This window comes from Cyprinodon tularosa, unplaced genomic scaffold (genome assembly GCF_016077235.1).
Source record: "Cyprinodon tularosa strain WSP-4 unplaced genomic scaffold, ASM1607723v1 ctg874, whole genome shotgun sequence".
NCBI lineage: Eukaryota > Metazoa > Chordata > Actinopteri > Cyprinodontiformes > Cyprinodontidae > Cyprinodon > Cyprinodon tularosa.
In genome coordinates, this window is record NW_024039645.1 from 346,339 (window position 1) to 372,151 (window position 25,813).

General features: G+C 42.5%; 1 protein-coding gene across 1 annotated transcript in view; it reads right to left on the reverse strand.

The window, feature by feature from the left end:
- Positions 1-3,617: 3,617 nt before the first annotated feature.
- LOC119775505 (myosin-9-like) overlaps positions 3,618-25,813 on the reverse strand; it is a 53,366-nt gene continuing 31,170 nt past the window's right edge. Inside the window, exons 23-43 of the mRNA XM_038273491.1 lie at positions 23,645-23,776; positions 23,356-23,562; positions 23,111-23,248; positions 21,844-21,967; positions 21,592-21,763; positions 21,284-21,496; positions 19,385-19,529; positions 19,080-19,286; positions 18,870-18,974; positions 17,321-17,473; positions 16,959-17,207; positions 16,654-16,866; positions 14,475-14,687; positions 14,231-14,392; positions 13,155-13,283; positions 11,068-11,156; positions 10,816-10,939; positions 10,522-10,730; positions 10,340-10,448; positions 7,593-7,765; positions 3,618-4,378 (exon numbers count right to left, since the gene is read on the reverse strand). Of these exons, the coding sequence (XP_038129419.1) occupies positions 4,267-4,378; positions 7,593-7,765; positions 10,340-10,448; positions 10,522-10,730; positions 10,816-10,939; positions 11,068-11,156; positions 13,155-13,283; positions 14,231-14,392; positions 14,475-14,687; positions 16,654-16,866; positions 16,959-17,207; positions 17,321-17,473; positions 18,870-18,974; positions 19,080-19,286; positions 19,385-19,529; positions 21,284-21,496; positions 21,592-21,763; positions 21,844-21,967; positions 23,111-23,248; positions 23,356-23,562; positions 23,645-23,776 (3,378 nt within the window). The 3' untranslated portion in view covers positions 3,618-4,266. The remainder of the gene's footprint in view (positions 4,379-7,592; positions 7,766-10,339; positions 10,449-10,521; positions 10,731-10,815; positions 10,940-11,067; positions 11,157-13,154; positions 13,284-14,230; positions 14,393-14,474; positions 14,688-16,653; positions 16,867-16,958; positions 17,208-17,320; positions 17,474-18,869; positions 18,975-19,079; positions 19,287-19,384; positions 19,530-21,283; positions 21,497-21,591; positions 21,764-21,843; positions 21,968-23,110; positions 23,249-23,355; positions 23,563-23,644; positions 23,777-25,813) is intronic.

A 25,813-nucleotide genomic window follows, 5' to 3' on the forward strand; every position in this document is an offset into this window, starting at 1 on the left:
AATAATAGTTCTGTTCTGTAAAGCCTTTTGTTGTTGTATAAGTTTGTAATTATTAATGTTCTATATTGTTTATGTATGTTCTTTTTTTTGCAATAAAAAGGTCACTATTCTGCATTTTGCTATGAAGAAGCGGCATGAAGCATATCTACTGTTTCATTTCCTCTCACCCCTTCATGCTCTGCTACCCAACAGGACTGAACATCTATTCCACATCTAAATAACCTGAATAAACTCTGATTAATTTCTAAGACAAGGTCTTTCCTATTATTTCCTCCTGAATGAATGCTTTCTGTTGCTGCATATTACCACCCTGTCCTGTCTGACCTCCTCCACCCACTGGAAACTAATAGTTATTGCAACCATTTCTGCTGTCTATACAGACAGAAGGTCTGTTAATCTTTTACAGATACATATATGAAACTCTGGAATGTATATTTCTATTCCCACATTTCCATTTGAATTTTTTTTTTAACCATCTCTGTAAATTAAGGAAAAACAGAACTTCATAGTGGAAAATTAAATATAACGAATGCTGATGTATTTAGGCGTTGATAATAACTTTAATATAATCCACATTACCAGTGAGCTATTAGGATTTTAACAGTTAACCTCTTACACCCTCAGGGGGTATAAATAAATTTCTGCCTGACAAAAACACACAAAAGTAAATCACTTATAGCCTCACAGCTATTAGATTTAAGAAGAAACTTTTGGTACGTCTGTAAAGGTAAGATGTCATAGAATGGTTTTCTGATGTCAGCACCATTGTAGCTTTGACCCTGCCTGAAATATTAGGGAAAAATTACAAAATATTTTGCTTTTTTTTAACCTCACCAAAAAAATTTTTGAAATAAACATTGCAAAACACTACCAAAATATTATTTATAGCACAAAAAAGTAGTACAGACTTTTAAATCTAAATGTTGTGTAAAAATATACCAAATTTGGACTCAATCAGATGAATCATATTTATTTTAGAATGATATTAGTGAGAAATTTCTTAGGCGGAGGGGCCATTTTGGCACATTTATCCTAAAATGTCACCAAACTGTGCCAAATATGTTTTTTACATCAATACTGGGGGTTTGTTAAAATTACGAGGTAACGTAGCAGCTGGACCCACCGGTGGGTCCGTAGGGTTCTAGGGGTTAATCACTTTACAGGACAAATTAATGGCATTTTTCTATTTTTAGTTGGCCAATTATATGCTGATGTAGATTCTCAGTAATCACTATCAATATGTTGCCGGAGTCTCTGAAAAACTCATGATTATCTCCAAATACAAAATCCCAGGACATTTCAAACCAAACAAGACCCTGAAACGGAGACTAGTCCATCCCATAGAGGTGGTCAGCAGCACCAAATTCCTGGGGGTGCACATCACAGAACACCACCTCACTGGTCAAAAGGGCACAGAAGCACTTGGACTTCCTGCGGAGGATGAGGAGAGCCCACCTGCCCCCCCCATCCTCCCCACCTTCTCCAGAAGCACCATAGAGAGCGTTCTGAGCAGCTGTCTCACTGTGTGGTGTGGAGGCTGCAGCGCCTCAGACTGGAAGAAGGTGAGAACAGCAGAGAGGATCATGGGGGCTCCTCTTCCCTCCAATAAAGACATTTCATCCCAGCGCTGCGTGTCCCGAGCCCGTGACATCATCACTGACCCCTCACCCCCCCAACATGGACTGTTTTCCCTGCTGCCCTCTGGGAAGAGGCTTCACAGCATTCAATGCAGGACCAGCAGGTTCTGCAACAGTTTCTTCCGCCATTAGACTGCTCAATGTTTTATGAAATGGGGTTTATTAAAAAACAAAAAAAAAACTGAATGTTGGAATCTGTGAACCATTTACAGTTGTACGTTTACATTTATCACTGCTGCACTTTAAAAGAAAAAAATGAAAATGTCCTGAGAGCTGTACTGAACAAAATTAATTTTTGTATACAGCCTTTGTATCCGAGCGGAGTGGTGTCTGCAGTTCAGTGCAGTGAGGAATGCTCTGATCTTTATATTGGAGAAACCAAACAACCTCTCCACAGACGCATGGACCAACACAGAAGAGCGCCCTCCTCTGGACAAGACCCTACGGTACATCTACACCTGATGGACAAAGGACATTCTTTTAAAGACCGGAATGTTCACAGTTTAGAAAAAGAAGCCAGGTGGTTTGAGAGGGGCGTGAAGGAAGCCATCTATGTTTAGAAAAAAAAACGAAACCTTAAACAGAGGGGGTGGATTCCAGCTTTCATAAACCTACAATGTAGCGATTGAGTTGATCCTTTCCTGCTATCATCGCAGCCCCAACCCCTTTACAGGGCAACAGAAGACCTCGCCTATTCAGCCAGGCCAACAATTCCCTTTAACGACCCCCTTTCAGGGACATAGACAGCTGGGCATGCACTGTGTGATATTTTTAATCGTAACTGTACAACGAAACCGCAGGGTTTAAAAGTTCACAGCTCACGATGTTTGTTCTCACACTGTGCGACCCGATGCTCTGATGCGATCTACCTGCTCACACTGTACGCCTAAAGTCCACATGTCGGACTCCGCTCAAAGAGATGGCGCTGGTCAGACTCCTCAATCTGAAAGAACTACTTCCTTTTTTGTACGTCCGCAGTGCTCGAGGTTCTGGTAGATTGGCTTGTAGCTCTGTTTCTACAGCAGGATTTGTCCACGACCACCTTAGGACAGCCGACTGAATTTCAAACATGTTTGATTTTCTCCAACCTTATGATTCCTGATGGGGAGGTGGTCGTTAGAGGCTGATCGCCCCTCGTTACCCCCTTGTACACTACACATCGCAGGACGGTAAGGCCTAAACTCTGCCCGATTGAAAAAAAATTCTCGCACGACTGGAAAATCAACTCAATATAAATATATCATACATGTCCAGCTTAAAGAAGCCAAATTACACTCATTCCAAAGGGGTGGACACGTTCGTTCGTCTCAATTTTCAGGTTTTCTAAACAAAAACAAGGCTACTGTATAAAGCCTGGAACTCAACGCCATTTATGACATTTTGAATTGAAAAATCTTCCTGAATGGGAAGAGAAAATTCTTCAAACTCAGAAACAAAGTCCAGTGGGTTGTTTAACTTTTTGGCCCCCCGATACCTGGCTGAGCAGTATCGGCCGACACCATCTGTTTGAAATTGATATGCGTGTATTTAGAATAACTGCAGACTACTTGGATGTAAAATAATTGCCATCATGGCTTTGTCAAGCTGCTGCCTACCTTTGTGAAGCAGGAAAAAGACTAAAAGTGAATCCAGTAGAACTTTTTACTGCCTACCTGGAATGGGTGACAATAGTTGAATATAGTTTTGGCTCTCAAAATGGAATCAGTGCCCTATTTGTAGGTACTCACCAATACCAACATTTTAGTGCTGGATCGGGGCCCCCGCCCGGTACTGGTATAACAAATTTTTAAAACTGAATTTCATTTTATCTATACCCCCATTTTGAAAGAATCCTTGAGATATCTACAATAACAAAAGAAACCTCTCAATTTGAACATGTCATTCTAAACTGGGTTTATTTGCAACATTAGCATAAATGTTCACAAACCTAAGCCTCTTATGAGTCCTAAAGATGAGGAAAATGAACTGAAGAGAGCAGGATATCAATGCATTCATTACTTTATTGCATTTAAGGCATTGTATAAAACAGACTCGCCTTAGAACTAGAGGATGAGTAACATGCAAACCAACAACCGTCTGAGAATTATGTGGCAGGGTGTTATTCAAAAATATGCTGCTGCTTTTATTCAGGAGGCAAAAGTACTGGTAGAAACCCTGTCTGTTATTTAAGGGGGAAAAAACTAAAGAACTATTAAAGGACCCATCACCTATAATTGATAGTGTAAAAAACAGTGGGACAATACAGCATCCAAAAACATATTAAATGCGTCATTAAAAATTCAAAATTGTTCCAACCAAGTGAATTTGATAAAGTGTCACACGATAACAGACTACAGGGGAAACCTACAGATTTTTAGAGGGTTATAACAATTACTTTGAGGAAAAGTGCATACAGATACAAGAATATATTAGCAACAGCAATAGCATGTTAGAAGCACTAAATATTTAAACGGTTCAATATACCCGTCATGTAGAAAAATGGGTAGGAAAAGTAACTTTTAAACGTAAATTGAACTGTATATTCTTGGATATTTTGGCCCATGGAAGTGCATGTGAAAGGTCGATGTAAGGCTAACATTTCATGGTCTCTGCAGTCGTCGCATTATTTCCCTTTTTATCCGTCCTCAGCTCACTCCGCTGCAGGCTCTGATAGCCCAGCTGGTACTTCTACCTCTTCGTCGCTGTCGAGACCGCCGGTGCGGCCCACACTGACCCGCATGCTGAGGGGCAAATCTCCTCGTCTGCAAACAGAAACAGTTTTTTTTTTTTAAAGCAAGCTCCCCCACAGTGTCACAGTATCAGAAAACAGCTTGGAACCCATTTCCTAGGTTGTACAGGTGCTGGTCATAAAATTAGAATATTACTGAAGACCAATAAAAACAAAGGATTTATAGAAATGTTGGCCAACTGAAAAGTATGAACATGAAAAGTATGAGCATGTACAGCACTCAGTATTTAGTTGGGCCTCCTTTGGCCTGTATTACTGCAGCAATGCGGCGTGGCATGGAGTCGATCAGTCTGTGGCACTGCTCAGGTGTTATGATAGCCCAGGTTGCTCTAATAGTGGCTTTTAGCTCTTCTGAATTGTTGGGTCTGGTGTATTGCATCTTCTTCTTCACAATACCCCATAGATTTTCTATGGGGTTAAGGTCAGGAGAGTTTGCTGGCCAATTAAGAACAGGGATACCATGGTCCTTCAACCAGGTACTGGTAGCTTTGGCACTGTGTGCAGGTGCCAAGTCCTGTTGGAAAATGAAATCTGCATCTCCAAAAAGTTGGTCAGCTGCAGGAAGCATGAAGTGCTCTAAAACTTCCTGGTATGTGGCTGCGTTGACCCTGGACCTCAGAAAACACAATGGACCAACACCAGCAGATGACATGGAACCCCAAACCATCACTGACTGTGGAAACTTTACACTGGACTTCAAGCAACGTGGATGAAGTGCCTCTCTTCTTTTCCTCCAGACTCTGGGACCTTGATTTCCAAAGGAAATGCAAAATTTACTTTCATCAGAGAACATGACTTTGGACCACTCACCAGCAGTCCAGTCCTGTTTCTCTTTAGCCCAGGCAAGACGCTTCTGACGCTGTCTGTGGTTCAAGAGTGGCTTGACACAAGGAATGCGACAGCAGAAACCCATGTCTTTCATACGTCTGTGTGTGGTGGTTCTTGAAGCACTCACTCCAGCTGCAGTCCACTCTTTGTGAATCTCCCCCACATTTTTGAAGGGGTTTTGTTTCACAATCCTCTCCAGGGTGCGGTTATCTCTCTTGCTTGTACACTTTTTTCGACCACATCTTTTCCTTCCCTTCGCCTCTCTATTAATGTGCTTGGACACTGAGCTCTGTGAACAGCCAGCCTCTTTAGCGATGACCTTTTGTGTCTTGCCCTCCTTGTGCAAGGTGTCGATGGTCGTCTTTTGGACAACTGTCAAGTCAGCAGTCTTCCCCATGATTGTGTAGCCTATAGAACTAGACTGAAAGACCATTTAAAGGCTTTTGCAGGTGGTTTGAGTTAATTAGCTGATTAGAGTGTGGCACCAGGGGCCATCAATTTTGAACCTTTTCACAATATTCTAATTTTCTGATATGATGAATTTGAGATTTTCATTTGTTGTCATTTGTAATCATCAAAATTAAACAAAATAAACATCTGAAATATATGAGTTTGTATGTAATGTATGAATATAATATACAAGTTTCACTTTTTAAATGGAATTACTGAAATCAATCTACTTTTTCATGATATTCTAATTTTATGACCAGCACCTGTATCTTTACCATTAGACAACTACTAGGCAGTTGCCTAGGGCCCCCAAGTTTCTGGGGGCCCCATAAAACTCTGTTTCCATGTATGGTTAATACAACTTTTCCTTATTTGTGCACATTGTGTTTTTGATAAAAATCCTTCTGCTAAAGTGCCATCAGAACGCTGATAATATTAAGTGTGTCTCAGCCCCCCGAGTTGCCTCTTGTAAAGTCTGCAAAAAAGATGTGCAGCTTTTCACAATGGGCGAGTCTGCGCTCTCGAGTCACATGAAGGGTAAGTCATACAGTGGGCACTGGTTGGAAATGGACGGTTTCCTGCGTGATTCCTGCGTGAATCACGATGTATTTCCTGAGGCCAGTTTTTTTTTATTTCAAAAAGAACTGCAATGTACCCGGACAACCACCAGGCGGCACTTGGGAACTTTTTTTTTCTCCTTAATCCAGGCTGTTAAGATGCTGTCTTTAAAGCAGGTTTATTGGGGATTTTGGTGTGATATTGTGCTATTTTATGATGTTTTTGATTAAAATAAAGTTAATGAATTAATTTAACATAGTGACTGCATTATCTTATTTCATGAAAATTGTTGCATACTGTATGGGCGCAGTTATAGATACACCCTGTGATCTTATCTGAGAACTGTTTATTTCTATTTATCTGCATCTCTATTATTTTATGAAAAATGATTATAATTAATCTTTTTGGCAATACTTTTAAGTAAGCCAACTGAAGTAGCCTAGTACACGTTAACGTTAGCGCCTATTTGTTTACGCTAGTAACTGCTAGCTAGGAATTTACAGGCTCAGTTACTGAGTGACTGAGAGTACGGTGTGATAATGTAATGTTAGTATTGCAGTGTTTCCCGCAGCACTATCTTGGCTAGGCGGCTGCCTTGCCAAACTCACGCTACCGCCTCGCCAACGTTCCAAAAAAAACCCCCAAAAAACAAAGTTTTAATTCATTGCCAGGCCCAGACCTTAAAACAGCATTGATAACTCTACGGCTGATAATACTAAATTGAGACACCCTCTGGTTGGTTATATTACTACGCCATGGCAGAGGAGTAATCCACCCCTCCCCCCCCGGCTTGATTTTGACTTTGGAAAAGGTGTACGAACCCTGCCTCTAGCACTTTGATTTCTAAAAAGCTCCTAGCGCTGAATCCAGAGACTTTTTTCTGCTACTGGAGACTTTGGAGACAACATCTAAAAGCAGCGAACTCTGCTCTCCAGAGCGAGTAGATTGGTAACCCCGCCTCCTGCTCTCCTCTATCTTGTCTGCTGTCATGATTCATGCAGCTATTATTTCATCCAAATGAAAAATGGAGAACAGATAAGCAGATCATGGCTTGTCTACAGTGAAAAGAAGGACTGGGTTATTTACTTTGGCCTTTTTGGAAACACAGGAAGGAGCAATCAGCTAAGTGAGCTTAGTGCTTGGAAAAAATCTTTCATCCCTTTAGAGACAGCATGAAAAGTCAGCTGAGTACAAAACATAGAGAGGAAAACAAGAAGAAGAAGAAGAAGAAGAGAGGGACACAACCTAGAACAGATAATGGACGTCTATTCTATTAACATTTCTCTATCTGTAGAACGGGTCTGTTTTATGTGTTGTCTTCTCTATTCAGAGGGCCCCCTGCCTGTCTTTGCCTAGGGCCCCAAATTTCCTAAATCCACCCCTGCCTGTACCTTAGCTTGCTCTTCAGAGTGCTGACTTCACGGTTCATTGCATCCGCCGACTCGGTGGCATCATCCAGGTCCCTCTGCAGCTTCCTGCGGTAAACATTGGCTCTGGTCAGCTCCTCCTCGGTTTCCTCCAGCTGCCGCTTCAGCTGACGCATTCGGGTGTTGGCCTTATCCACCTGCAGAGAACAGTTTTACTAAGCCTCGAGTGGGAACAACTGGGCACAATTCTGCAATAGCTGTGGGATGGCCAAGGCAGGTGTAATGGGAAAGTGAGTGGGCAGATTTTTTTCTAAATTAAGGGTAAAATGTTTTTTCTGGTGATGACAAAAAAACAACTTGTTATTAACTCAAAACAAATCATATCACCTGCATTCAAGGACTGATTACTATCAGTTCTGATACATTTATTCAACATTAAAATATGTATTTCTCCATCCTTGACTAGCTTATCATTGAAACTGTGCGTTTCCTGGATGAGGTTGCCTTTCTCAGTTGCCTTTTGTATCTCTGCATCAGAGCCAGCGGTGCTTCACACACGGCTACGCAGAGAGAGGGCTGCTGCTGACGGGCTAACGTTAGCCCTGGCTAATTCGGTAAATAGGATTATTAACGATTATTTTAAAAATCTATGAATCGGCCGATTATTTTTTTGATTAATCGATGAATCGGACAAAAATATTTTTTATATTAACCTCTTTATTCCAAAATAAAAATTTTAGACAGAACAAACAAGCACACAAGTACAGGTTGCTCATTAACTGTCCTGGTGCAATATGAAAAATAAATGTTTGTGTTAAAACTACGCAAACTTTACTGAGAAATGTAGCTGTACATCCACAAAATATAGGCTACTTTGTTTCATAAAGCGCAAAAAAGAATTTTTTGTTTTTAACCCTTTAAACCCCGATCCAAGAATAAAACAAAAAATTACTTTTCTTTGGTTTGAAGTCCTTATTTGGCCTTTTAACAAAATATGTAAAAAGAAAAAACTAAAATAAATTTTTGATATTATTTATTACTATGCGATAAGTCAAGATTATTTTTTGTGTAGTCTTCTGCCCTCTGTTATCAGGTATATCTGATAGTGTACAATAGGATTTTGAGCAAAGTTTTTACCATTAAATTATGCAAAAGGTGTCAGACGGAAAACATTTCAGAAACCGTATGTATCAAATATGATACGTTTGGCATTACAGGGTTAAAAGCCCCTAAGGGGTTCAAACAATAGGTCCCCCCATTTCAACAAATGAGTTTTTTTTAGACTAGAAGAGTTCTGCCTTTTAAGACAGGAAAGTATAGGAGTTAAAGTTGCTACTTGAGAAAATACTGAACCATAGAGATAAAAATAGCCTGTGATTCAAATTATAAATTGTATTTGGAATAAAAATGAGAGAACTAGGGGTGCTAAAAAACACATCCTCCAAAGACAGATATTTACATGGGAATGTGGCAGATAATTAATTGACATATTACTGATCTTGCTGGATTTTATTCTGCTTTACTTCCATAAATTGCAGGATCTTCTTTACTTTATCTTTGCCAGAAGATTTAAACTTTAAAAGCCTTGCCCTCATAATTTGCAAGTTAATTTATTTATAAAGAAAATATAAACGCTGCTTAAGCTAATTCAAATGAAATTAAAAGTAAAATAAGTAGCCAACCTTATCACTGTCTGTAACCTACTAACACGGTAAGGAAAGCATCAGATGAGCTACCTGAGAAACTAACGTTACGTTTCCCCACTTTAAAACCAAACAAACATGGCCGCTCATCCTGCTGATCAGCTCTCATCACTGCCATCGAAGGCTCCAACGTGTTTCCTTTTCAGGTGCTGCATCATAACAGTGGTGCTTCCGTGCCATGTTCATTTGTTTTTTACAAAAGTTGCATTTTACGACTTTTTTCGCCTTACAAAGCGCAGGCTGTCTGCGAATTGAGGCGCAGCTTGCGTTTGCGGTATCAATAGAACAGTTGACGTTTCTGCCTTTTGAAAAGAGCCTTTGCTCACCTGCGGCGCTGGCTCGCTCTGCCGTATTTTTTTTTCTCCCCGCGTTTCAATCAAGTGGCAGTGATGACGACGGCGGCGGATGACGCATTGATCGCGTGACACAACTAATCGATGATGAAATTTGTTGCCAACGCTTTTAAAAGTCAATTTTTATCGATTTTATCGATTCGTTGTTGCAGCCCTACTTTAAAGTATAAGGTTCTCACCTCAAATGATCTTAAAGCGTACTTTTATAGAACGGCAACAGAAAAGATAAGTTTTACTTAATACTTTGTCCGTTCTCGGTTTTCTGTTTTTGTAATTCGCAACAGCACTAGGGCTGATGACGTTTCACGAGCACATGAGAACGCACACATACACGTATTGAGAAATGGCCAATGAATTTGTTTAGTTGTATTTTTTGTGCATAATAGATGTCATTTTTTGGCCTCTGCCTCTTCATTATAGACAGGTGACTGCAGCAGCTAGAATAGTTGGCTTTTGGAGCCGGGCGAGCTCTTGGATTGAGGCACGCATCCATATAGTTTTTGACCACTATTGATTGTTTTTCGAGTGGCATAAAAAGGAAATAAATGGGCCAATATGATCTGCCTGTCACGTCAAGTTTGTGCATCTTGAACAAGAGGAGAAAAGTTTGTCGGATAAGGATCTGAAAGATGCTTTCAAAGTTTCCCCCAGCTGATGAATCACTGAAAACCTCAACCACAGAGCGCACTTTGAAAGGAAAAGTGACAGAACTTGCCTGATCTTTGTATTGGTCAGTGTTGCGTCGTTCATCATCAACCTGCAACATCACCTCTTTGAGTTTCTTCTCCGTCCTCCTGACCAGCCTGGAGGCCTGCTGGCGCTCCCTGAAGCAGAGGTCGATCAACGTGAAGATGGGGAAACGGACAGGACTGTAAAAAGTTAGCAGACACCACTCACTTTGACTCCACGTCCAGCTGCTCTTCCAGCTGAGCGATCCGGGCCTCCAGTGAGGTGATGGAGGACTTGTACTTTGACTTGATGGTGACCTCAAGCTCCTGCAGCTTCAGTTTCAGCTCCTTGTTCTGGCGGTCCAGCTGGGAACGGTTGCCCTCCAGCCGCTGGGAATTGCTGCGCTCTGTAGACAGCTCGGTGTTGAGCTGATCATTCTGAGGTCAGAGACACGGAGGACGTACTTAGATGTGTGATAGCGATCATTAGCATCCTCCTTCTTAGAGCATCTACCGATCTTACCTGCATCATCGTTCTCTTCAGACGATCATTAACCATCTCCGTGTTCAGATGTTCCTCGTCCAGTTCTTCCTCCAGCTGAGCGATACGAGCTTCCAGCCTCCTCTTCTCATCTGACAGCAAAGAACTGCCAGGAAAAAATGGGTGTTAACGAGCTCAGAGTGATTCAGAAACGGTCCAGTTTCTGGTTCTAGACGAGTTACAAAAAACAAACTGGCTCATTTAGATAAAGAGACCATGTCTCCGGGTTCTTACTTTTTGGTATTGCTGCCGTTGACCTCATCCTGGAGCTCGTCCCGCTCGGTCTGAAGCTGTCTCTTGAGTCTGTCAGCTGTGGCCAGATCCTGATAGAAAAGGAGCAGACCTTAAGAGAATGCAGTGAGTATTCTACAGACTGCTGAAGCACACTGATTAAATTATCACTTTGCTCAATAAAAGCCAATTTCATAGCGATTATCTTGACAATACATTTTTTGATTCCTTTTGAATAATAGGATGGCAAGAAGTTCCCTAAAGAAGAACTAATAACCATTCTAAAAAAGGTAAAGCTAAAGCTATGCTACCGTTCAAAAGTTTGGGGTCACGTTGAAATGTCCTTATTTTTGAAGGAAAAGCTCTGTACTTTTCAATGAAGATAACTTTAAACTAGTCTTAACTTTAAAGAAATACACTCTATGCATTGCTAATGTGGTAAATGACTATTCTAGCTGCAAATGTCTGGTTTTTGGTGCAATATCTACATAGGTGTATAGAGGCCCATTTCCAGCAACTATCACTCCAGTGTTCTAATGGTACAATGTGTTTGCTCATTGGCTCAGAAGGCTAACTGATGATTAGAAAACCCTTGTGCAATCATGTTCACACATCTGAAAAAAGTTTAGCTCGTTACAGAAGCTACAAAACTGACCTTCCTTTGAGCAGATTGAGTTTCTGGAGCATCACATCTGTGGGGTCAATTAAACGCTAAATAGCCAGAAACATGAGAACTTTCATCTGAAACTCCACAGTCTATTCTTGTTCTTAGAAATGCAGGCTGTTCCATGTGAGAAATTGCTAAGAAATTGAAGTTTTCCTACAACGGTGTGTACTACTCCCTTCAGAGGACAGCACAAACAGGCTCTAACCAGAGCAGAAAAAGAAGTGGGAGGCCGCGTTGCACAACTGAGCAAGAAGATAAGTACATTAGAGTCCTTAGTTTGAGAAACAGATGCCTCACAGGTCCCCAACTGGCATCTTCATTAAATAGAACCCGCAAAACACCAGTGTCAACATCTACAGTGAAGAGGCGGCTGCGGGATTCTGGGCTTCAGGGCACAGAAGCAAAGAAAAAGCCATATCTGAGACTGGCCAATAAAAGAAAAAGATTAAGATGGACAAAAGAACACAGACATTGGACAGAGGAAGACTGGAATATGTATGTATATATACATATATAGTTCAATCTCTAACGTTCTGCTCTCTCTGCTTTTTCTCATAGTAGCTTCATCTGGTCTGTTCCCGTTTGGCTGTGACTCCATCCTGGAGAGAAATATCAGCTGTGCTGCTGCCATCAACACCTTTGTTTCTAGATGTTGGAGCTTGGCCTGTTTTCCAGTGTAGTCCTGTTTCTCTGACTGTGACTAACTGGATGTGCTCTCTTCATCCTCTGACATGGGAGCTGGCTCGGAGCTCGTCTGCCTGGCTGTGTGTTTCCTGGACGGGGCCGCCTGTGGAGCTGGTTGACAGTTGCCTTTTGTATCTATGCTTCTTTTTCTATGTCTGCTTCTGTCTCCTTGAACCCCAGTGGGCCTCAGCAGATGGCCGCTCACACTGAGCCTGGTTCTGCTGGAGGTTTCTTCCTGTTCAAAGGGAGTTTTTCCTCTCCACTGTTGCTACAAGCATGCTTAGTGTGAGGGATTGCTGAAGAGTCAATGAGTCGATGCAATCAGCTGGTTTTCCTTAGATAGAAAACTTTGAATCAATCTGACTGGATGATCTGGTGAACTGGAAAGTGCCTTGAATGACGTGTTGTAAATTGGCGCTATAAAAATAAACTGAAGTGAAAACTGTGTAATGCCTCTTTAAAGCGATAGATTCACCCAAAAATATTAAAGAATCACGCTAATGAATCCAGAACTAAACATATTTCTTAAAAAGAGGAAAAAATAAAGTAAAAACTGTTAATTGTTCTTGGTTCATCTCGTACCTTAAAGTTTGTGGTGGTAATCTGATGTAAAAGGGTCTAAATACTTTTGCAGAGTAACCTGAGCATTTGATAAGGGACAGTAGCTCATGCTAACGGGTAAACGGTTTTCTTAGCAGTCAGTCCGGTTCTTGAGCTGCTGGCATCGTTTGACTCGTACCTCCTGGAAGCGCAGGGCGTCTGCTTCCATGGACTTCAGCTTCCTCTCAGACTCTTTGGCCTGGTTGGCGGCTTCATCTCGGGACAAACGGAGCTCATCCAACTCCCTCAGCAGATCTTTCATCTGGATCTGGAGATCACAATAACCGAGTCAATAAATGATTCCATTCAGAACATGCGCAAAAATGAATCCATCTCAGCCACTGATCTCTATTCACTGGATTGTTGATAGCTTGAAAAAAGTGAAGCCACTGTCCGCTATGCTGATCCTCCCCACTCCCACAGAGACACACAGTAAAAATACCTACATGTGAAGCATTTGGCTGTAAAAACAAGTAGTTTGTTGGCTGTGGGAAGAAGTTCCATTGTCCTTGTTTGCATGCATACTTGTATGTATAGTTTTTTCAAATGATCGGAATGTTAAACTTGGTGTTGCTAGTGTAGAAACTGAAGCTCAGAGTTATTAAATTGGTTTATTAATTTTGCTCTATTGTAAATCTGCAAGATGTAAAGGCTAATCCACAGACACAGAATAAAAGTGGACATCATTCATGCACAATTTGCAAATAGAAAAATACTATAGAATTAACAGACATGTGCATGTAATTCAGTCTTTATGTAAAATCTTAAAATTTTATGCAAAATGTAATTACCATAACAATGTGATAAATACATGTATATTACATGTACATGGTCAATTTAGCACATCTGTATTATTATACTCCATTAACTCATAACTTTGTTATGATGGATTTGTATAATATGTTATATTACATAATTTAGAGACTTCATTGACATATCTACTTATGCTATGATACAGAAAGTGTGTGTCAAGGTGATGTATTTATCTTTATTTTAAAAGTCTTAAGCCCCCATGAAAATGAGAACATTGTTGTTGTCTGATGCTGTAGCGCACATATTGTTTATATTGCGACTGGTCTAACTAGGGAGTACCCATATGGCGGCCGGTGGCTTCACTTCAACCCCGTACTACCAACGGGCAATCAGCAATCCAGTGAAAAAATAGAGATCAGTGATCTCAGTTCACAGAACCTAAAACATGGCTGCCTTCTCTACCTGGAGCTTCTTCAGCTGCTTCAGAGCGTCATCCCGACCTTTGTTAGCAGAATCGATCTGTGCTTCCAGCTCTGCCAGATCCATCTCCAGTTTCTTTTTGGAGGAGAGGGCCTGGGTACGCTGTCTGCGTTCGTCCTCCAGCTCAAGCTCCATTTCGCGCACCTTTGAGAACAAGAGAAGTTTCAATCACAACATCACATGTAAGAATGAAGGAAGACGTTAGCTGTGGTTTCCGGCCTTCCACCTGTTTGACGAGCTGCTTCCTCCTCTCCTCTCCCTGCTCGTCTCGGCCCTGCAGGTCTCGATCGAACTGGGCCTTCATGGCCTGCATGTTGACCTCCAGACGCAGCTTGGCGTCCTCTGTGAGCTGCAGCTCGTCCTCCAGCTCCTCCAGCTGAAGCCTCATCTCCTCCAGCTGCTGCTCCATGGCCCGCTTCGACCTCTCCAGCTCATGAACCTGTAGATTTGTTGCACTGGTTTTATCTAAACCTTCAGCCCTCATTAGAAGCAGTTTAAATCCAGCCAATCCTTGGTAGCCATACCAAAAAAAGTTAAACAATCCGCTGGACTTTGTTTCCAAGTTTGAAGACGTTTCGCTTCCCATCCAGGAAGCTTTTGCAATTCAAAATGCCAGAAATAGCGTCAAGTTCAAGGCTTAGAGTGGAACAAAAACAAAGCCTTGTTTTTGTTTAGAAAACATGCAAATTGAAACGGATGAATGGGTCCGCCCCTTTCGAATGGGGGTCGTTTTTTTGAGTGGCATAAAAAGGAAATAAACGAGCCGATATGATCTGCCTGTCACGTCAAGTTTCTTTTTGGATTAAAAAAAAAAGCGTCTCGAACAAGAGGAGAAAAGTTTGTTGGATTGCATGGTCACTTTAAAAAACTTTTGACGGAGCTGAAGTGAGTCGAACTTGGATGCTTCTGAAACGAGAGCCGCGTGCAACTTTATTAGAAGGATTGCGCTAAAAGGGGTCGTTTGGCTTCTTTTGTTAGCCTGCAATATCCGTAACCTGTCTCTGAAAGGGGGTCGTTAAAGGGAATTGTTGGCCTGGCTGAATAGGCGAGGTCTTCTGTTCCCCTGTAATGGGGTTGCGATGATAGCGGGAAGGGAACACCTCCATTGGTGCATTGTGGGTTTTTGAATCCCCCCTTCTGTTTAAATTCGTAGGGAAATCATATTCAAATGTAAAATCATTCTGGCTTAAACATGTATATAAATGTATTCTTTATCAGACTATATTGTCCAAAAATGTAGAAAAATTATATTGAAAATATCCTGTCTTAAAATCTGTGTTTTTTTCCTTCCATATCTTCTGCAGGCCAGTTAGTTCTACGTCAGCCTGAACACCTAAATTCAGCCAATCATATATCAACTGTCAATCAAATGTTTTCGGTCATAGCATCTTGATTCGTCGCAGCTAATATACGCAACGGTTGAAACCAGAATCCTTTCCTTTCCCATTGAGTTGCGTCCCAGTGTTCACGGGGATGGACGTCTGTGTCTTCGGCAGGCGTAGAGCTAACAGAACTGGCAGCGTTGCGAGGCAAGGGCTCAAACATGTACGGCTGGAAGCCTTCTACACCAAACCAAGCTTCTGCCGCCCTGGCGTCCTCTTCCACAACATCTTCGTCCCCGCTTTCCTCCTCTACATAAAAAATGGATGACGGAGGAGACTCATCCACGACCTCCGACACTAAACTCTCCTCCTCTTGCATGTTTCCGCTGTCCATAGCGTTCCTTGACAGCGTCGTTTCTAAGTCACCAATTTAGTGCTACTTGGTCCCAATGGAATTTCCCACTGGGAACCTGCTAGCACTAAGTTGCTAACTGGTTAGCAAGATGCTTCCGACAAACCGGCTACAACCAAACTTGCTTGCGAACCTTCTGCCACAACAATCCCGCCCCCTTGATAAACGACCAATTCTCTACGACTTTTAAGGTCGGTTTTTCTTTCTTAACATAGATGGCTTCCTTCACACCCCTCTCAAACCACTCGTCTTCTTTTTCCAAAATGTGAACATTCTGGTCCTCCAAAGAATGTCCTTTGTCCATCAGGTGTAGATGTACCGCAGAGTCTTGTCCAGAGGAGGGCGCTCTTCTGTGTCTGTGGAGAGGTTATTTGGTTTCTCCAATGTAAAGATCAGAGCATTGCTCTCTGCATTGAGCTGCAGACACCACTCCGCTCATATTTGGTCTGAGGGTTTTGTCCTTAGGATGCACTTTTCTTTGGTCCACGCTATAAAGCCTTGAACTCAACGATATTTCTGACATTTTGAAGTGAAAAAGCTTCCTGGATGGGAAGCGAAACGTCTTCAAGCTTTGAAAAAAAGTCCAGCGGATTGTTTTTTTAAACTTTTTTTGGAATGACCATGACCTGGATGACAGAGAGTCTTCACCTGCACTTTGAAGCCATACTTACGTTTTTGCCGACGTCATCTTTGGAGGAGACCAGGTCCTCCATCTCAGCTTTGAACATTTTGTTGGAGCGATCCAGGTCCTCCTTCAGGGCCGTCATGGTCTCAAGCTCACGGGCCAGGTTGAGCGCACGCGTCTCCTTCTCCCGGGCTTCAGCCTCTGCTTTGTCTCGTTCCTCAGCATACTGAGTGGAAATCGCCTTCTCCTCTGCCAGCATCTAAGAAAGTAAAGATCAACCAAACATGGTTAGGCTTTTATAGAAACCCAAGCAGACAAAGTCTAAAGTTTACCAGTCCTTCAGCAGGCTACCTGATCAAACTTCTTCTGCTTCCTCTCCAGGTTGGAGACGATCTGCCTCAGATTGTCCTGGTCCACCAGCATGTCATCCAGCTCCTGCTGCACACGGGTTTTTGTCTTGTCCAGCTTGTCGTAGGCGGCGCTCTTCTCCTCCAGTTGCAGCATCAGTTCGTCCATCTCCCTCTGCAGCTTCTTGCGGCCCTCCTCTGCGCCCTCCAGCGATATGGCCTCTTGTTCCGCCTTCTTCTTCATCTCTGCCAGCTGAAGGATTTTGAAAAAAAATTAACATTTAGGCCCTGGTTTGTCTCTGGGTTCTTATAAACCATCAGACTCTGATCATCATGAGGAGCTCCGTGCAAACGCCGCGGACCAACCTGGGCCTGCAGAGCAGCAACCTGCTTCTCCACGTTCCTCTTGCCCTCTTCCTCTTCGTCCAACATCTCCTGCAGATTGTTCTGTTCCTCCTCCATCTGCTTCAGGCGGGAGGTGAGGGTGAGCTTCTGACGGGTCTCCTCCTGGAGCAGCTCCTGGAGTTCAGCAAAATTCAACAAGTTCAGAAATGTGACGACTTTCCAGGATCTTGCAGGACTCTTCCCACTGTCCTTCACAGTCATCACATTTAAAACATGGGAAGATAAAATACTAGCAGCATGGCCCGTTTGATAACAGCTTACAGACATATAATATTAGTCTTGGCGTTTAAAAGGGAGAAGCTCCCGAGATAAGGAAGTTATTGATAAGGGAATACATAAATACATCTAGATCAGGGGTGGGCAACCCGTCGCTCCAGAGCCACATGCAGCTCGTTAACACCCCCTTGTGGCTCCCTGGAGCCTTTTCAAAACTGTAAGACAATAAAAAAAACTTGTGTTGGTTTGTTTTAAAGGCATACTATGCAACATTTTTCAGTTAATTAATGTGTTCCATAACGTTTTGGATGATTAAATGAGTCATTTCAGGTCGAACAAAGGTTTTCTCGGCCGCCCTGGTGGTCTGTGGGGGAATTACCGTACTTGGCCCGCACCCACAGGCTCAGAACACTAAGCTCACTTAGCTGATTGCTCCTTCCTGTGTTTCCAAAAAGGCCAAAGTAAATAACCCAGTCCTTCTTTTCACTGTAGACAAGCCATGATCTGCTTATCTGTTCTCCATTTTTCATTTGGATGAAATAATAGCTGCATGAATCATGACAGCAGACAAGATAGAGGAGAGCAGGAGGCGGGGTTACCAATCTACTCGCTCTGGAGAGCAGAGTTCGCTGCTTTTAGATGTTGTCTCCAAAGTCTCCAGTAGCAGAAAAAAGTCTCTAGATTTGGCGCTAGGAGCTTTTTAGAAATCAAAGTGCTAGAGGGGTCTGAAAAGTGGCTAAATATAACGACTAAAGCGCTAAGTTGGCAACACTGCTCTTTGCATGGTTTGTTTTCAAATGGTTTGCTGCTGTCTGTTTGGACCTTTCTGAACATGTGCAGCAAATGGACTGATCCAATATGGTGGACACTGAAGGGGGGGGGGCGAGACACACTTATAAGTAACTCATGGCATTTTAGTGAAAGGATTTTTATCAAAAACATAATTAATGTGCACAAATTTGGAATAGTTGTAATAACCATGCCTGTAAACAGTTTTATGGGGCCCCCAGGAACTTGGGGCCCTCGGCAACTATCTAATGGTAAATCCCCCCCTGCTTATTATATATTTAAGCCCACATTGTCCTTTATTATAGTGGGCTTAGAGCCCGTGTTGCGATATGAGGCGTGTAGAAGATTTTTACATTTTTGAGGCTCCAGACAGGATTTGGTTTTTTATTTTTTTGGTCCTATATTGCTCTGAACAGTTTGGGTAGCCGACCCCTGGTCTAGACTATTGACGTGCGAATGAAAAGTTTTCTCTGGTCTTAAATTGGCAGACCCCCCTCAGACGTACCTGTGTGTCCTGCAGCTGAGACTCCACAGTGGACAGGTCCTTGCTGGATTTGATGTTCTTGCCCTCTGCTTCGCTCAGAAGGCTGTTCACGCCGTCCAGCTCGCTCTGAGATCAAGAAAACACAATTTACTTTTCCCAATTTAAAACAAACATCTGCATTAGAAGCTGGTTTGACCCCCTCCTCCCTGTTGGAGTTATTCAGATTCCTACCTGCATCTTTGTCAGCTTATCAGACAGATCCTGTCTCTGTCGCTCACTTTCAGTAAATTTGATCTGCAGCTCTTGGACCTGAGCCTCAGCCTTCTTGCGGCGGTGTTCTGAGTCTCCTTTGCTTGTGGTCAGAGTCTGCAATTCGATCTGCAGCTCGTTCCACTCGCTCTCGAGGGCCTGCTTGGCCTTTTCGATGGACATCTTGTTCTATAGGGGCGACACGGCAGTTTAATTATGGTGGTTTGTTTCTACAGGTTTGGCCTCAGCCTTCCAAAGACTTCCCCTCAGCCTGCTCCATCCCTCACCCTCTTGGCCTGGTCCAGCTGTTCATTAAGCTCGTCGAACGCCTGGTTGTGTTTCTGTCTCATGTCGGCCATCTGCTGCTCATGAGCTTTGGCTTCCTCTTCTAGAGTCTTCTTCAGCTGAGCAACTTCGCTCTCACGCTTGGCCCTAAAAAAGAAAAACAACAAATCTTTATTTAAACCTTTTATGTCTTCTGTTTCTCATAGTAGCTTCCTCTGGACTGTTCCCGTTTGGCATCCTTGTCATCCATGCACACAAATACAGCGTTTTGCTCTCTGGTTCTGCTGCTATAGGCTCAGACTGCTGGAGGACATAGGGACCCTTTTTCATCATTCTGCTTCACTCTCTCTCTAGGGCTGGGTATTGTTCAAAGATTTTCGGTTCCGGTACCAATACCGATACCTTCACTTCGATACCGGTTCCTGATCGATACTTTTTTAGATACCAGTTTTATAATATCAATTGGAAGAAAAAGAAAATTACACAACATAAAAAAGTACAAATCTTGAGTTTTATTTTAAGCTCTGATTTTTCCATTTACATTTTTCCTCTTACATAAAAGAAAAATCAGTGTCTAATATTCACTGTTACATTGTGAGAACCTTTTTACTTAGCAGTTTTCCTTTAGAAAAATTACCATGTCTGACAAACAAGCCCGTTGAATGGGATCCTACTGACAGCGCACCGCTGGTATGGGGGGGTCTGAGCGGCTCCGACAGAAATAATGGAAGGCAGGATTGTAATCTGGAGGAACTGACTGCACTGATTAAGTTTTCAGGTGGATCTTCCCACTTAAAAACATAATAAAACTACTTTATTCCCACTGATCACAGCAAATATAGCTGCAAGGCAAAGAAAGGATAGAGTAGCTCCGCCCAACGCGCGTCAGACACACTTTTCGACCGCGCAGCCAGAGCAGCAAAGCTGCTTTAGCCGCGCGTCAGAAGCTGGTACAAGCAGCAAAAATGAAGCAGCAGACGTGATTTTGCTGCTCCTGCGGCGTCCGGTGTGAAAGCAGCATGATTCACTCCGCTGTGGCTTTGCTCCGCCCACCGGCTGCCAGGAGGAGGATGGTCGCGCCGGCTGCGGTCCGCTCTTCTTGCAGTCAAACACCGAGCAACTTTCTGCTCTTAAATTGTTTCCGTGCACGATGTGTTGCATTGCGCACTATTGGCATCAGTCTTAATAAAGTGAAGCCGCACTTTTGACCTGGGGGGCATTTTAAAGGGGTTCCATGACGCTCGCAACCAGTTCACAACAGATACACATGAACCCTGGCTGTAGGCGGGACCACCTGTGTATTTTTCCTGGATGACGCAATCACGTTAAGTGTTACAGCCAATCACCGAAACTTGGTACCGAAAGACGAGGCATGTTTCGATACTCTGTAGAACCGAAGCATTTCAGTCGGTACCATAAAAGAACCGAAGTTCGGTACCCAGCCCTATCTCTCTCTATTCTCCCACTCTGCAGAATCTGTTAGTTCAATCTCTAACGTTCTGCTCTCTCTGCTTTTTCTCATAGTAGCTTCATCTGGTCTGTTCCTGTTTGGCTGTGACTCCATCCTGGAGAGAAATATCAGCTGTGCTGCTGCCATCAACACCTTTGTTTCTAGATGTTGGAGATCAGCCTGTTTTTCAGTGTAGTCCTGTTTCTCTGACTGTGACTAACTGGATGTGCTCTCTTCATCCTCTGACATGGGAGCTGGCTCGGAGCTCGTCTGCCTGGCTGTGACACTGAGCCTGGTTCTGCTGGAGTTTTCTTCCTGTTAAAAGGGAGTCTTTCCTCTCCACTGTTGCTACAAGCATGCCTTGAGATGACATGTGTTGTGAATTGGCGCTATAGAAATAAACTGAATTAAACTGTAAAATTAGAGAAGGTTTTATCCGAGCAGTCATTACCTGAGCTCTACATGTGCTGCGGTGGAATCCAGGGTGTCCTCCAGCTCCGTCTTTAGCGCCTCCAGCTCCTCTCCCAGATCCCTGCGTTGTTTCTCCGCCTTGGACCGCGCCTGCCTCTCCAGCTCCAGGTCCTCCTGCAGCTCAGAGATCTGCGCCTCCAGCTCCCTGATTTTCTTCTGGGCCGTGTTCTTTGCTGCAGCCTCCTCCTCGATCCTGATTTTTTATTTTTATTTTTTCAAAGTACCGTCACTCTAATTGTTCATAGGAATCGAGTAAAGCCCGAGTAAAAGCTTAGCCTTTGGTCTAACCTGGCTAGTGCGGCGAGGAGCTCCTCCTCCTTCTTGGCCAGCTGAGCCCGGAGCTCGGCGATTTGGGCCTGCAGGTCGGCGATCTGGTCGTTGAGCTCCGTGGAGTCTCCCTCCAGTTTACGGCGGTTTTTCTCCAGCTCCTGGCGCAGCTTCTCCTCCTTCCTCAAACGATCTGTTTGGAAAAGATAAAAATGTCACCTAAAAACAAGAACAAACTGACATAGAACATTTAAAAATAGACCAAACACTTGCCTTCTAAATCAGTGATCATGGTTTCATGTTTGTTCTTGAGCTTCTGCAAGCTTTTGGACTTCTCCTCCTCTTCAGCCAGATTTATGGTGAACTCTGAGATCCTCTCCTCCAGCAGCTTCTTTTCCTGCAGTTACCAATAAATACATAGTGTTCACTGGAAAAATTATCCGGAAATAAGTAAAAAATCTTTAAATTAAGTGTAATTGTATTTGATTTGTATAGGTAAATGGGATAATTTGCCAATGGAGTGAGTATCTTTATTCTTAAAATAAGATAATTAGAGAATATGCACTGGAAATAGGACAATGCGGTTGTCTTGTTCCATTGGCAAAATGTCATTTTTATCTCAATTCAAGAGCAAATGCAGATTCCAAAAAAGTAAAAGAAATCCACTGGACTTTGTTTCCAAGTTTGAAGACGTTTCTCTTCCCATCCAGGAAGCTTTTTCAATTAAAAATGGGTCCGCTGCTTTGGAATGGGGGTCGTTATATTTCTTTGTTAGCCTGTAATACCTGAAACCTGTCCATGTCTCTCAAACCACTTTACAGATGAACAGAAGGCCTTGCCTATTCAGCCAGGCCAACAATTCCCTTTAAAAAAAAAGCACTTTCAGAGACAGACAGGTTTCGGGTATTTCAGGCTACCAAAGAAACCAAACGACCCCCGTTCCAAAGAAGCGGACCCGGTCGTCAGAAATATGCATGTTTTCTAGGCCAAAACAAGGCTTTGCTTTGGTCCACTCTATAAAACCTGGAACTCAACTCTATTTCTGACATTTTGAATTGAAAAATCTTCCTGGATGGAAGAGAAACGTCTTCAAACTTGGAAACAAAGTCCAGTGGGTTTTTTTTTTTTACTTGTTTGGAACAACTATGACCTTATCTGCAATAAATGCACTTATTCTAAGAAAAGATGACTTATCTAGATTTTGTTTTTTTCCCGGTGAGAAAAACTCACTGCAAAATGAGTAAAAAAAGTCTTAAATTAAGGGTATTTACCCTTAATTTGAGCAGGTAAATAAGATGATTTGCCAATGGAATGAGTATTTTTACTCTTAAAATAAGGTATCTAGATAAAATGCACTTGAAACAAGACAATGCAATTGTTTTTTCTTATTTTAAGTGTAAATTGTCTTGTTCCATTGGTAAAGTGTCTCACTTAAATCCTTAATTTGAGAAAAAATGCACTTATTTTAAGAAAAAAATTACTAAAATGCTCTCGTTTTAGTTGCCATGTTGTAAAGCGAGTGAAACGTTTCCTAGGAAACCTTGTTAAGTTTGCCGTTCTGATCATCCAACAAGATGATGTCCTCCTCCAGTTTCTTCAGCTTGGCGTCTGTGGTGACCTTCTCCATCTGAAGCTTTTGTCTGGCTGCTTCCTCCTCGTCGAGCTGCTGCTCTAAATCCTGCAGGAGCAAAACCAAACCTCCAAAAGTCAATGCTTAGAAATGCATAGAAAAAAGAAATATTAATGAATGCCAGGGATTGACTTTCTGTCTATAACGTCACAAACCGTGATGTTCTGCTGCATCTTTTTTCTCTCATTGTGCATCTGATTGACCCTCTCCTCCTCTTCCTCCAGCCGAGTCTCCATTTCCATCAGGATCTCCTCCAGCTCCTGCTTCCTCGTAGCCAGACGGGCTCTCAGCTCCTCAGCCTCTGCACAAAGCTCCGTCTCGGCCTGCAGCTGCTCCTGAAGGGCCTGCTTCTCTGCGCTCAGCTGGGAGGAACAGTCGGAACTCCGTTAAAGGCTTATAGACTTTTCTTAGAAAAAAAAAATAAAGAAATTCACAGAGACTCACCTGTTGCTGCTTCGCCTCGTATTCTTTGAGCTGCTCCTCCGCCTGGATTTGTTTCTCCTTCACCTTGAGCAGCTCCTCCTCCTTGGCGATCATCTCCTCCTCCTGCCGAGACACCTGGAGAAGAGGCTTAACCTGAAAGGAAAAAAAAAATGAAACCAAATTAGTACAAGTTTACATCACATGTTTCTAAATATTCTAGTTAATTTCTCCACATCTTCATCCAAATTTAATAAAACAGCAGGTTTCTTCCTAGTTGGTTTTAAATTACTTTCAGGAGCGTTAAAACTGACTTCAACAAAAATTTAAGATCTTTCAAAGACTTTTTTCTCTCCTTATTCCTGATTTTGGGAACTTGATTACTCAATTTTTTTTAAGCACCAAATAAAATCAGGCTGCTAAAAAAGGAGGATCCAGCATCACCAATGCCATCAGGGAATACATGTTAAAAAGTTAGATCTTTTCCAAAAAAAGTAAATTCAAAATGTAAGAAATAGCGCTGAGATCGAGTCTTTATACAGTAGCCCAACAAAGCCTTGTCTTTGCTTAAGCCGGGCATATAACCTATGATTTTTTCAATCATTGCACGCAGCTACAGCTCACACTATACGACGAAACTGCAGGGTTTAAAAGTTCACGGCTCACGAGGTTTGTTCTCACGATGTGCGATCCGACACTTAGATGCGATCTATCTGCTTATGCTGTACGTTTAAAAACCACATGGCACTCAGCTCCGCAGTGAGATGGCGCTACTCGGACTCGTCTATCTGGAAGCCAAATGAGAAGAAGAGGAACATGAAGCTCACTAGACTAAAAACGCGCTGCCATGGCAAATTGTGCAATTTTGTGCTGAAAGCCCTAAAAAGAAGAAAAGAAGACGACATATTTGGACAAAGACCTGGCTGAGCAAACATGGCTGCTACGGTCTGTCAATTTTACAGACAGAACTGCATTTTACTCGCACCCCCGCCATGATTCTGGGTTTTCATCTCAGAGAAAGAAGAAGATTCCTTGTTTGCACAATTCACTGTACTTTGTTTCCAAGTTTGAAGACGTTTCGTTTCCCATCCAGGAAGCTTTTTCAAGTCAAAATGTCAGAATTAGCGTTGAGTTCCAGGGTTTATATAGTAGACCAAAAACTTGTTTTGGCTTAGAAAACAGATACATGGCTCAAAACAGAAGAGCGCCCTCCTCTGGACAAGACTCTGTGGTTCATCTACACCTTATGGACAAAGGACATTCTTTAGAAGTGGCCCTCAGCCTTAAAAAGGTTGGTGACCCCTGCTTTAGAGGACCAGAATGTTCACATTTTGGACAAAGAAGACAGGTGGTTTGAGAGGGGTTTGAAGGAAGCCATCTATGCTATTTCAGCTTTCATAAAACCTACAATGCGGCCATAGAGTTGATCCCTTCCCACTATCATCGCACAAAGCCTTATTTGGGCTTAGAAAACATTTTTCTACAAGGCTTTGCTTTTGGTCCACTCTATAAAACCTGGAACTCAACGCTATTTCGGACATTTTGAATTGAAAAAGATTCCTGGATGGGAAGCGAAACGTCTTCAAACTTGGAAACAAAGTCCAGTGGATTGCTTAACATTTATGGAGTTTTAATGAGTCTGACTATTTCAAAAAAAAAAAAAAAAAAAAAAGAAATTAAGCTTCTTAATAAATATTCTGGTAGCTGGTTATTAAAGGATAATTCCGGTTTTTAACACTTTTAGCCCATTTTCTGTAGTGTCCAGGATGAAATCGAATGATCGACACCAAAATTTTGACAATTGGTCCTGTCTCTGCTTTTTGGCTCATGCAGAATCCCCCCCTGGCTGCTTCAGAATGGCTTTCATTGTGCATGTCCGATAATGTCCTTAAAACAACCTTAAACGTTCTTTTTTTAAAATATGCTACTCACCGGGTCGTCAGCGCTGTTCAATGACGTTCCAAAAAAAGTTTCGTGAAGAAAAACCGTTCCTGTCTTGTTTTATTTAGCATTTTGTAAATCCCAGAACTATTTTTTCCGATACATCACAACCGCTTATAAACTTCCGCTTCCCGTTCGAATCTGAAGCGTTGCACACTCCAGACCACTAGTTGGCGACGGTATCCTCTACCGTCAAACTCAAAGTCCAATATGTCCTCCTCAAGAATCCACCTTTCGTATTCCATTTTCAGA